We start from the raw sequence: 12,698 nt of genomic DNA, 5'->3' as shown, positions 1-12,698 counted from the left end.
CATAACACACAATTGTCAACCATGACATACTCCCTCTCTATCACATACCCCACAAAATTAATGAAATAAATAAATTTACAACTTTAATAGCAATATGTACAAGTATGGGAATGCAAATTAAAGAAGAAAGAGAATAAACTCCAGTCCTCAATTGTGCTCTGTGAAGAAATAGTTGAGGGCGGCTCAGTTGAGGGAGTATGAGGGCGAGAGATAGCATGGAGAATGTCAATGGATCCCTCAATAGCATGCTTGAAGGCGGCTCCATAGCATGATTGTTGAGAGTGGCCTAAGTAACTTTTGTATCCATATGACCACCACACGGTCACAGAAATTTCAAAAATTAGAATGCGTACATTTGAAAATAAAAAATCGTCATCATCCATCAACATAAAAAGAAAAACTTTATCTATATATCCAGTTTATCTGTACGAATCCTACCACGCCAAAAAAGGTAACCTAAATACATCAACTGCGCGCACAATAGGTAACCTAAATACATCAACTGTTAAATTTAAATTAAAAAGAATATTCATTTTTTTCATGTACCTAACATCAAGGATGGATGTATATTATCTGATAATGCGTAGTCCTTAGTCCTAACTTTAGATTATTATTATTATTAATCATTGATCATGCATATTTTAACCGTGGGGTTTAATATGTCTGCTCAATACATAAAGAGGGGTTTAAGGATCTTAGAACGTGGCTTTCCGGTCCGGCTACCGTGAATAACCATGGCCGACATGATGATGTCGGCGGGGTGGCCAAGTGATTAAGTCCACCTCCGATAACGGTCGTCGATCAAGAGGCCCCAAATAAGGTATATAATACGTGGATATATCTAAATGACTAGTAAACAACCTTTAACATACGGTAATCAAAAGCAAGCAACCATATCTAACAATAAACACGTTGCAATGTCCTAGTTAAGCTTTTAATGCCATAACGTTGTATGAAAAATTCACTTTATATTTAGGGTTTTGGTAATGTGTCTTTCTATGACATGCTTTAAGGGGTATTTAATAAATTAAATTTTTTTTTTACAAAAATATTAATATAATATGTGTATATATATATATATATATATATATATATATATATATATATATATATATATATATATAATAGAATCGAAGTTCTAGTGAAACAGCAGATCAAAAACGATTTGTAGTGTGGTACTTGATCATAAACGACCAAAACTTCTTGACACACACTTTCTTCGTTCTAAACAATATAATCGATTAGACGACTAGATTGAATACAGAGTGACCACTAAAGGAATTACAATTGAAATGTCAAACAAACAAACAACCATCGAACTTAAGCTCAAACAAACACATAAACCCTACCCCGTATCCAACCCCACATCAACACTCATCCGAAACCACCAATCCAAACCATTCGCCGGGCATTTCAAGAACACCTAACCCGAGGCCTATTTACCGAAGTCAACAAAGTCAACAATGCCGACAACAACATCAAGCTCACTAAAAACCCGACGACGGTAAAATGAAATGAATGAACCAAACAAGCCGCAAGAAAGCAGTAACAAATGCGGAATCAAACCTTATAGGAACCAGTCATCTCCGCAAAGTTTTCAAAGTACATTTACAAAATCTCGGACCCAAGCAGACAACAATCAGCGCCAACAGCCACCCACAGTCACCAGCAACAACCGGCAACCGCCAGCGACCACCGATGTCAGCCACCACTACCAGTAGGGATGGCAACGGGCGAGAAAAAACCCGTGAACCGCGGGTATCCGATCCGTGGCGGGCGGGTAACATCATAAATTCTTACCCGCGGGCACGGGTACGGGTAAAAAATTATACCCGCTGACGGGTCGCGGGCGGGTCATGTGTATATACTACGCGTCATGGGTAAAACCCGATCCGCAAATTCGTGCACTTTTTTTAATTTACCCGCGAGTTAATACATATAATTATTAAATTTAAAAGTGATTTTAGTTATAATATATTAATTATTAGATATATAATATTACATACAAGTAAAAAAAATTAATTTTTAAGTCATTTTACATGTAGCTTGTACATATATGGTTTATGATTAAATATAGAGCTTTTTAATATTTTTTTTTACTAAGTTGTATATTTTTCTTACCCGCGGGTCACGTGCATAGGCGAAATATTTTTACCCACGGGCGGGTAACGGGTCTTAACGAGAAAAAAAATAACCCGATGGGCGGGTCGCGGGTATATAAGATCCGCGCCCATTACCCACGGGCGCCATCCCTAACTACCAGCGCCATCATCGGCCGCCAGCGTCCACCAGCGGGGAATATTCCTCCAAAAGATAAAAGTCTCAATTACAACATACAATCAAAAACGTCCGAGCACAGCAAACGTTCGATAAACTAACGGGAGGTCACAATCTAAACTAGACAACCAACCAACGAAACAAGCGACAATATCCAACCAAAAACATCAAAAACAAAACCAAAGAGGTTGCCCAATCGTAAACGACAAACGAAAGATTAAGGACCATCTATGGAAACAATGGCCCTTCAGTGAAGTAAGAAGAAAAAAGAAACGAGATCAAATGTTTTTTAAAATTTCGTGAATTTCCGCATTTCCACCCCTTCAGTCCACCTTTTTTTTTTTTTACAAATCCTTTAAGGTTTAATCGTGCAATTTGGCGAGTTATTGAATCAATTAAAATGGCGTCGAACTTTTTCGCTCCCATAATCTCATCAAAAGAGGCAAACGGCTTTCGCGGAGGCATCATTTACACACACCTCTACCAAATGATTCTCGACTTTATCCGGCATGATATTTTGCAAATTTTTCATAAGACTTATACGATTTGAAGCCGATAGGAAAAAACACAGCGATTCTCATTAACGTGATTCTCATTAAAAGAAGGAGCATGAACCTCTTTGTTCAAACCGAACTCTTCATCATCCCCAACCAAGTTTGGCTCACAAAGAACTTCATTATCAATTAACAACTCTAAGTTCTCCGAAGGAGTTCTGCCAATAGAAGAGTCATCTAAAAGAATCGAGACCATTATCGGATCAATCGAAGGATCGATTGTGTCATTCACGACAATATGAGAAATGTCTAAAGCATGAACATTCAAGGTTTATTGACCTTGTTTAAATGATTAACGTAGACATTACCTCCATCCGGAATAGAACCAAAGTAGCACCAACATCAACACGTTCGACCAAACCAACTCTAGCATCGATGACCTCCTTAATCGATAGTTTATTGCCAAGCCAAACCTCCCGATTAGAGATACCTAGGAGATCCGAATTAAATCCATCAATTACGGCCCAACCAATAGAACTAAAGTCATTTATTTCACTGAACTGAAAAGTGATAGAATCTGAATTAAGATTACTTCTTACTTCCTTAACCACGTCAAAAGCTTAAGGAGGATTATTCATTTCAACAAATTCATGTGCAGCCCTTAGTTGCTTAAGCTCGGAAGATGCTTTCGCAATGTAGAAAACATTACCAGAGAATTATTCACCTACATCATCTTTTCCTCTGAGAAATACTTGGCCAGAAAATCGGAAATGGCGATCCGCGAGGAATGAAAAAATCTCTCGGACCTAAATGACATGTGTTCGATGAGGAGTAATTCATCCATTTTTGGATGATCAGACATGAATATGGTTATGCTATCTTCGTTCGAGCAAGTGACCACAAATCCAAACAAACCCCATTTTACAATATTGTTCGCGGTTAAACACAACGGGTTAAACATGCCATCAATTTTTCCTCCGAAAACGAGGTAGTGGTCACCCAAAAGAACACTGAGTTGCGTCTTGTTAAAAATGTCACAATTGACATTTAGGTTCTCCTTAACAATCGAATTACTAACACGGTGATGTTGATTTTCGGAGCAAAGTGGGAGCGGGTTCCATCAGACCATCCTACATAGATAGGATAACCTAAAAACAAGGAACCATCCAACGAAAATACATCCGCAACGGAAATATTATGTGAATCAAAATTAGCGAAAGTGTACTTACGATCTGGCCACAAGATTTGAGTTCAACAGCGAAACCAAACTTAGTGCAAGCATCCTAAAGGGGGATCCCTTACCAAATCCAACCCCAAGTTTCCTAATAAAGATGGTTCAAATAGCCGATCGCCAAAATCTTGTCGAAACGAGCAAATCCGAATGGAGAATCGTTGGACACTTCAGAAAAAAAATGAGGTTTATAAAATCGACCAATGTAGCGGGGTTGGGAGAGTATCATGGGGTTCGAGAAAAGGGGACATCTTGATTTAATGGTCGAAAATGGTGTAGTGGGTGGATTCTGATGAAAATTTTGAAAAGTACTGAGGTTGGGTGATATTACCGTTAAAGGAAGGGGGTTGAAAGAATTTCAAAAGTTGTTTTTATAAATACAAATAAGAGTTAATTATACCATTGGTCACTCTTGTTTACCCAAAATTATATCAGTGGTCATTTTCTTTTTAAAATTATATCGCTAGTCCAAGTGGTTTGATAAATGCATGACGTTGGTCTTAAACCAAACGCTATGTAAATAGGTAATGGGAAAAATTAACTGGCGTTAGGTTTATGATCACCCAAGTGCATCAATTAAACCACATGGACTATTGGTATAATTTTTAAAAGAGAAAGACTAGTTTTTCTCACATTCATCTTCATCTACATCATCTCAAAATTATATACCCTAATTTTATAAACTTTTATCTTCATCATCCCAATTACATGAACCCTAATTTTACAAACTTTCATCTTCATCATCCCAATAACAATAACAATAAATAGCAATCATTGACTCATTTACATATTAACTAATAGACAAAAGTTATGAATAGTTACCAGGGGCATTTTCGACATTTCACCTTTTTTTTTAATTTTAACTAAATTTCCTTTTACCAACAACGCCCCCCACACTTTTTTGAAAAATTCAAATCGACCCCCAAACAGGGGTTAAAGTGTCAAATAACAATTTTCATAAAAAATCTTAAATAAACTCCACCCAAATATTCAACGGGTCATATCTTCTCGCTCGCAACGAGTTAAATTTTTCCGACACCATCGTTAAACTCAAAATAATTTTAGGAACACAATGTCACTAGCTATACGCAAAACGGACGCTTTTTTAAAAAACGCTAAATATTTGGGGTACTTTTCATACACGTTGATTTTGCGTTAAATTTTTAAATGTCGACAATTCCATAGCGAAACACGGAGATGCACATATATTGTTAATTTAAAATAACATTTAAATCTCTCACGAGTTATACATTTTAGTTCTACTCGAGTTGCGCTTCAACGACATCATCGTTAGCCACAAAATAATTTTACTAAACGCAATAAAATACATTGAAAACCGAACCCCGGGTTCGATAACTAGTTTTTACTAATTATCCAAATTCGAACCCATCGTTACATATTTAAACATTAACGTAAAACTCTTGCTTGGAATAAAATGTTGCAGCTGAACAAAGATCGGCACTTTTGACGTAAATTTTATGGCTTGAAACCTTAGATTTGAAGGCGAACGTATGTATAGAATAACGTGAAACTCTTGTTTGATTTTAGAAGCAAAATGGGTTAGTGATTGCTATCGATTGTTATTGGAATGATGAAGATAAAACTGTATAAAATTATGGTTTATGTAATTGGGATGATGAAAATGAAAGTTTATAAAATTAGGGTTTATAATTTTAAGATGGTAAAGATGAACTTGAAGAAAAGTAGAAAACTTGGTATTCTCTTTTTAAAATTATAATAATAATAATAGTCCATGTAGTTTAATAAATGCATGGGAGTAGTCCTAATTAAACTTATCGTCAGTAAATTGTCCCGCTAACTATTTACAAGACGTCATGTTATCCACATGGACTACCCGTATAATTTTTTTTAAAACAAACACTATTTTGGATAAACCACAAGAACCAATAGTATACTTAACTCTACAAATAATAGTTAGCAAAACACATTTATTTATCATATTTATCATATTGGCGACTTTACTGACTCTTAGAGCCTAAATTAAATTTCAGGCAGGATTTCAAACCCATGGAAATTTGATTATACCATTTTCATGGCGTCTATTATTATTTTTATTTTAGTATTTTTTTTTTTTTTTTTTTTTAAAAAACTTTTTCCTACTTAAAGGTCGGAGGTCCTCTCGGAAGCAATCTCTTTATCCGTCGAATAAAGAGAGAGATGACTTTCTCTACTCTTGAGAATGTTTCACTCTGAGTGGAGAAATGACTTGTCTTTATTCTCGGATAGGGGAATGATTGTCTACATCTCACCTCCCTCATACACCACTCATGTGGTATTGGGTTTTGTTGTTGTTGTTGTTCATAATTCCTAGAAAAACAATAAAATCGCTTACGTTAATAAAAACTTCGGGTGTTAAACCAGTGCGCTAGAAGTTATGTGGTAATCAACTTTAAACATCAAGAGCCAAATAATAACCGATTTCACTAATAACAAATCCAATAGTAAACCTTGCAAGGTTTTCATATAAAAAGCTCGTAAACTCGTTTAGACCTCAAAATAACTAAAAAAATCTACAATGCGTAAAGAACTACACCAAAACCCTTCATTTACGGATGCTCTCAAGTAATTAAGTTTTTTTTGTGCAAAAAACGATAACTAGTATATAACAAAGCCCTTTCATCGAAAATGAAAGAGACAAATAGGAGTACAACAAAAACGGCAAGGCTTGCTAGCATTAAACAAACCCTAACAAAACACCAAGCTAACACTAACTAAAAACAAGCCTTATCAAAACTGGCCACAACAAAAACAAAAAACCAACCCAATAGGAAATCACAACACAACAAACAGACACAATTAAAAAAACGCAAACCAAAAGATCAAACCAACAACCTAACAAACAAATCAAGCAACAGAAACCATGAATAGTGTTAAATATGAAATTTTTAAATATCTTCTTCTCTTTCTAAAAAAAAAAAAAAATAAAATAAAATAAAAAATAAAAATAAATAAATAAATAAATAGTATTTATTTTGGTCAACCAATTAATTCAATAAAAATAAAGTACAGACTTGCTTTAAACTCTGCTTAATTGTAAGCTTCATTAAATGAGACCTCAATATTTGACTAGTGTCCTCTGTAAATGATACTTGAATACATGATACAACAACCAGATCAATGTTATGTATAACAAACATTAAAACTGCAACAGGAAAACAATTATATTACACCAAACATGACTCTGCTCTTTTTATCTCATTAATATATCAACATGCATACTTTCGCTGACAAAAACAACTATCTGTAACTATAATACCATATAGTGAAAGTCAAGGTCAGATTTATTAGTTAAAAATCATTTATTAGTTAAAAATCGGATTTATTCTATCAGGATCGGTCAAGTAGTAGGTCAAATATAGTGAAAGTCAAAGTTGATAAACGTCCGATATGAGTCCCGACAGGCTAGCGAATTTTACAACCTTACAGGTTATATTTAATATTTCTCGTCATTGTAATACACACACACCCATTAAATTGTCCACGACAGGAGTCGAACTCACAACTTCAAGTATAGTAAGGTACCTCGATACCGCTAGGACAGAAGCCTTTGGTCCATTGTATCCTACATTACCTCCTCGAAACGGGTGTATAACACGGCAAAAAATTGGATGTGTAATAAAACTTGACAATTATTCTCTCACCCATATTGTATGGGTATAAAAATGAACATAACAGAGTAATTTATTGTAAAGTTGTCTTAGTTGTATTAAGTATTGAACATTATGTTCTCCCTAAAGTATGCCTTTATGTGGAAGTTAAAGCCCTACCAGAAACTGGCACCTTCAACTTCAACCTTAATGGTTGAAGTTAAAGCAATAACAGAAGATTAAATTACCTGACCTCTGTTTTTCGACACATTTCAGATCACTTTATAACTGACAATACATATACTTACACCAGAACACCCCTTGATCCAAACAAAGAGCAAAAATAGGGTTTTGCCTACTCTAGTAGGAAAGTACCATATCGCCATCAATATCAAGGCTCTAAAAGTCGCAAATCGGGGACGAGTGAATCAGAACCTTGGAGGGACAGTCGGTCGAGTCGGGAGGAGTCCATAAACTCGGGGACGAGTCGGTAGAGTCGCGGACGAGTCGGTAGAGTCGCGGACGAGTCGACATTGACCAACGTTGACTTTTAATAATTAATAAATAAAACATATATATTGCACATTATTATGCCATTAATATATTAAACATAAATATAAATATTTCAAACATAGATATATGTCAAAAACTCTAATTTTAAAAACTATAAAAAAAATTTGACATAACTTTGACTTTGACCGACTTACACCTGACTTTTTAGCATTGACTGACTTTTAAGGCGTTTTTGGGCAAGTCGGGACGAGATAGTCCCCAAACCGACGCATCGACGGACTAGGCCGACTTTTACAACGGTGATCAATATTCATCAACTTAATTGTCTTTGTTAAATACCCTTAGACACTCTTCACCAATTTCGTATGAGATAGTATTTACCGTGTATACGCAAGGCTTAATCATAGACTATAATGAGTATAATAATAACATTTGCCTACTATAATAAATCTAGACTAGACATCGAGAAGTTGGGTACGCATCGCTAAATTATAATAATAATGATGTTACATCTTGATTTAGACTATTCAAGAACTGATCTTATCGCACTTTAAATTCTGAGGATTGGTGCTTATAGGAACAAAATACATGTAATGTGAAAGAAATGTTGGTTGATTTTGCTTAAAGTGAAAGGTGCAGTCTTAAATTATAAGGTACACAAGAGCAACAAGTTAGAGGTATTCATTAAATGATCCTTAATTAGTGTGCAATATAGATAAAACAGTGGCCTGTTAGTGACCACGATCGATAAATAAAATAAATAACGATGTCAACATGTTACCAGCCTTGAATTAACACAACTCGAATCAAGAATACAACTAGCCTGAGGGATCCGCAACAGTGTTGCACAACTCATAATTATTTGGTGAGTAGTTGGTCAAATTTAGTCAAACTTGGTCAAACTTAGTCAAACTCGGTCAAAACTCCATATTACACAGAAAACCGGGTAAAACTCGGCCTAAACTCAGGATTCGGTTAAAACTCGGTCAAATTGGTCAAAGTCAAACTTGGTCAACATCCAGTACTTCCCGAGTACTCACTAAAAAGTCCCAACCGAGTACTATCCGAGCAGCGATTTTTGCAACTTTGAATTTGCAACATCATTTCGTAACTTTTTGTAAGTTTTACAAGGATAAATGCCATTTCAAGGTAGAGTGTTGAATGTGCACATGCAGCTTCAAGATACTTTAATACACAGACTGCAAATTATTATTATTAAAGCAGTGTTACAATTACAATTTATGGGCCAAAACCATCTACAGTTGATGTAATTAAGGCTCACTATGGTATTAATAACTAACCTGTTTTAGAAGTACATCTTTATCAAACTGTAAAACAGCTAAAATACCTCCATTAATACCTGCATATACACAAAAGCCACAAGGTTACTTTTGAAAAATCACATGAAAAATGTGATGAAAAAGGGTGAATATCAGATATTACCATATCATTTAAATTAATCACATGACAAAACAAATTTTGCCATGTTTCAAATACCTGACACATTTCAAATTTAAACTGGGAGTTGATATTTGTACTAATTGTTTGAAGGCCCAAGTTTAAGTGAGCACTATGCAAAGCATTAAGCAAATAAGCCCAAAACTTGAAGGCCCAAGCCCATATTCAAGAGATGCACTTTACAACATTGTTGGACCCATTAAAAGATCAAGATGCACCATGCCAAATAAACCCATAAATTATTTGATCAACGTTACTTGGGCCAAAAAAAAGAAGAATTAAAATGCCCAAACGAAATTGCATGTTGCACATTTTGAGCCTAACCCAAATGGATGGCCTGATTATACAAATTTAGTCTACCAAAATATCTGAAAATTATATTTGTATGTTTTTCATTGTGAGATTAACATCTCTATTTATACATTAGAATGACTAATCAGATAAACCAAATAAACCTAAAACAAGAAATTCAAGAATCAAACTTTACTTACATAAGGAAAAAAAAACAATCTTGATTACTCCATTATTTGGCGATGATTTAGTTCATTGAGTAGCTCGGTCAAGGATCCTGTAGTGTCATTCGCAACATCATTTTTGCCCTTGCATACCAGCAACTGTTCCTGAAGACTCTGCACTTGAGACTTAAGTTTCTGAATATATTTCTCTTGTGATAAAATAATCTGCAACAACATAACATATAAGTAGCCGAGATGGGAAGATACATAAACATTGAGAAAAAAATGGTTACTTATCGAGATAACTAACTAAAAGAAACTAATATAATTCATTTGCTAGTTTAACCTTGATAATTTACTAAAAGAATGCAGGATGTATTTAATTCCATATTTACTTAAAATTCATAGGAGAACCTCAATACTCCCTACACAATAAAAGGAAGAATTTATGTTAGTTTTAAGCACAGTTGTTTTAAGCACAGTTGTAAAGGTCGGCCGAGTCAGCTGACGCGTCGGTTTGGACACTAGCACATCCTGACTTGCCAAAAAAGCCTTAAAAGTCGATCAACGCTTAAAAATCGGGTCAAAGTTGGTCAAAGTAGGGCTGTGTCGGCCGAGTGGGGTCTAAGTCGGTCAACGTCAGGTTTTTTGTCCCCCATCTCATTAGTCTTGCAAATTCAGAATATACAAAAATCCATATTCCATCGCTTGTTTAAGCAAATGTTTTTTGCCCCGAAATAGGATTTCCTTTTGCGCTTTTTACTTTTTTCCACTTTCTAGTCCCGGTCCAATATTAATTCTCGAAGAACTTCGCTTCTGTGTAGAAGCAAACTCTCTAAATTTATTCTCGTATATATTACTTTTCCTCGGATAGTCAAATTTTCGCCCAAATCTACGAAAATCCAGAACAACGCGATTGACAAAGTTGAACTGTCTACTCTTTTAGTCCTTTCCTATTCACATTTTTCTCAACTAAATTTTTTACGAATATCTACTAAATATAACAAAACCTAGGTATCTACTCAAATACCGGTCATGAATAGTTCTAAACTACTAGTATTACAAGTTATACAAGAAATGAGCACATAAATTGCCACATTTAATATTGCTACTTACATACTCCGTAACATATCATATGAAATAACACTACAACTTATCAAAATCAAAACGCACGAAGCATAAAAAGATATTTGTACCTTCTCTTTGACAGATTCTTCTTTTTCTAACGAAAACTGCTGCTTTTGAGAAACACTCAACGGTCTCACTTCGACCTCGTTTAAATTGTGTTGGTTCCACTCGAATTGAGAAGTGAACACCACAATCAATAGAAACAAAACCAATAAAATCGGCCTCGACATCACCAAAAAGACCAACTATCCACTACTATTCAGTCTGTTATCGACAAACATTCGTAAATACATAAATTTCAAATAACCAAAAAAAGTAGCATATAATTAATTATCAAAAGCTCGAAATAGTAAACCAATGATCACAGTGCACAATAGACGACTTGATGTTCAACTTGGTTACTGAAAAAGTAGCAGTCACAATTTTTATAATAAAAATTGCCTTCTTGCAGCGAAATTGAACATACGGATCTAATTATTGTATTAAATTGAATATCCAAGCATAATTGTGCATAATGATCTTTGATTCAATATTTCGAGCTTTTTTCGATTATGGTACATTTTAGAACACTTTTTGCCTAACACAACAATGATAATAAATATTAATTAAAACAGTGATAATTATAATTATAATAATTATTTTTCTTAAAAATAATGATAATGATCATAGTGAAAATGTAACACCTTGCTAACTAATTTGTGAGAATAATTAAATCATATACAAGTGAGTGATTAATCCACCTAAGCCTTTGTTAACATAAAAACCCTAATTTTTTTTACCAAGCAACAAAATTAGAAGCCCTAGCAAACTTATGACATTAGATATATGGATGACTATAGATACAATTTTAAAATTTGATAGTTACTAAATGAACTGAAGTATTTAAATTTGTAAGTGTGATGACTATAGATATATGGATGTATGTATAGATTGATATGAAATTGGGATTAAGAGAGTAAAATAAAAATGAATTGATACCTTTGAAAAAGATGAAAAATGGTGAAGAAAAAGATGAATGGTGAAGAATAGTGTGGATTGACAATTCCAGTGATGAAATTACGAGATCGTTGGGAAGATTTTGGGTGATTTTGCAAACGGTAAACAAAGATGTTTTGCCCGTGAACTCGCAGTGATACAGGGGACTTTTTGTTTTCTTTTAATTTAAAAAAATATTTAAAAAATATATATATAATAAAATAAACTCTCAAAAATAGTAGAGCTCTATTCGACGGATAACCGAGTAAACCTTCGGTCAGAAATTAAATATATCTTTTTTAAAGAAAAGTAGAATAAAATTAAAATAAAATTGAGACGCAATGAAAATGGTAAATCAAATTTTATTAGGTTTAAAACATGTCTGAATTTCAATTTAGGCTCTGAACGACAGTCAAGACGTCAATAAATCGACACTTGCCGTTGACTCAAAAATAGACTCAATATAATAAAATAAAATAAAATAATAATAAATAATACTCCCGTTCCAATTAGATAGTCTCTGGGTTTTTTTTTTCTCCCCGCGATAGTAGCTTAGTGG

At 34.3% G+C, this 12,698-nt stretch overlaps 1 protein-coding gene across 2 annotated transcripts; it reads right to left on the bottom strand.

The window, feature by feature from the left end:
• Nucleotides 1-9,025: 9,025 nt before the first annotated feature.
• LOC139877852 (uncharacterized) lies at nt 9,026-12,305 on the bottom strand. 2 transcript variants are annotated; one of them, XR_011768806.1, is made up of 5 exons: nt 12,143-12,305; nt 11,233-11,428; nt 10,073-10,261; nt 9,425-9,483; nt 9,026-9,322 (listed from the first exon to the last, which is right to left on the bottom strand). XR_011768806.1 is itself a non-coding variant. In XM_071865254.1 (4 exons), the coding sequence occupies exons 2-3, from the start codon at nt 11,392-11,394 to the stop codon at nt 10,097-10,099; spliced, it is 327 nt and encodes a 108-aa protein (XP_071721355.1). In that variant the 5' UTR covers nt 11,395-11,428; nt 12,143-12,305; the 3' UTR covers nt 9,330-9,483; nt 10,073-10,096. The 2 variants fall into 2 exon arrangements, 1 of the variants encoding a protein (XP_071721355.1); XM_071865254.1 differs by lacking the exon at nt 9,026-9,322 and having other exon boundaries at nt 9,330-9,483.
• Between the last annotated feature and the right edge of the window lie 393 nt (nt 12,306-12,698).

The sequence above is a fragment of the Rutidosis leptorrhynchoides genome, chromosome 11 (genome assembly GCF_046630445.1).
Source record: "Rutidosis leptorrhynchoides isolate AG116_Rl617_1_P2 chromosome 11, CSIRO_AGI_Rlap_v1, whole genome shotgun sequence".
NCBI lineage: Eukaryota > Viridiplantae > Streptophyta > Magnoliopsida > Asterales > Asteraceae > Rutidosis > Rutidosis leptorrhynchoides.
The sequence above is the reverse complement of the archived record's forward strand: the minus strand, read 5'-3'. Positions and strand labels throughout refer to the sequence as shown.

Coding starts and splice junctions, on each gene's coding strand:
- LOC139877852 (XM_071865254.1), bottom strand. CDS start 11,394: ATGTCGAGGCCGATTTTATTGGTTTTGTTTCTATTGATTGTGGTGTTC. Junction 10,262..11,232: donor AAGAATCTGTCAAAGAGAAG/GTACAAATATCT, acceptor ATGTTGTTGCAG/ATTATTTTATCACAAGAGAA.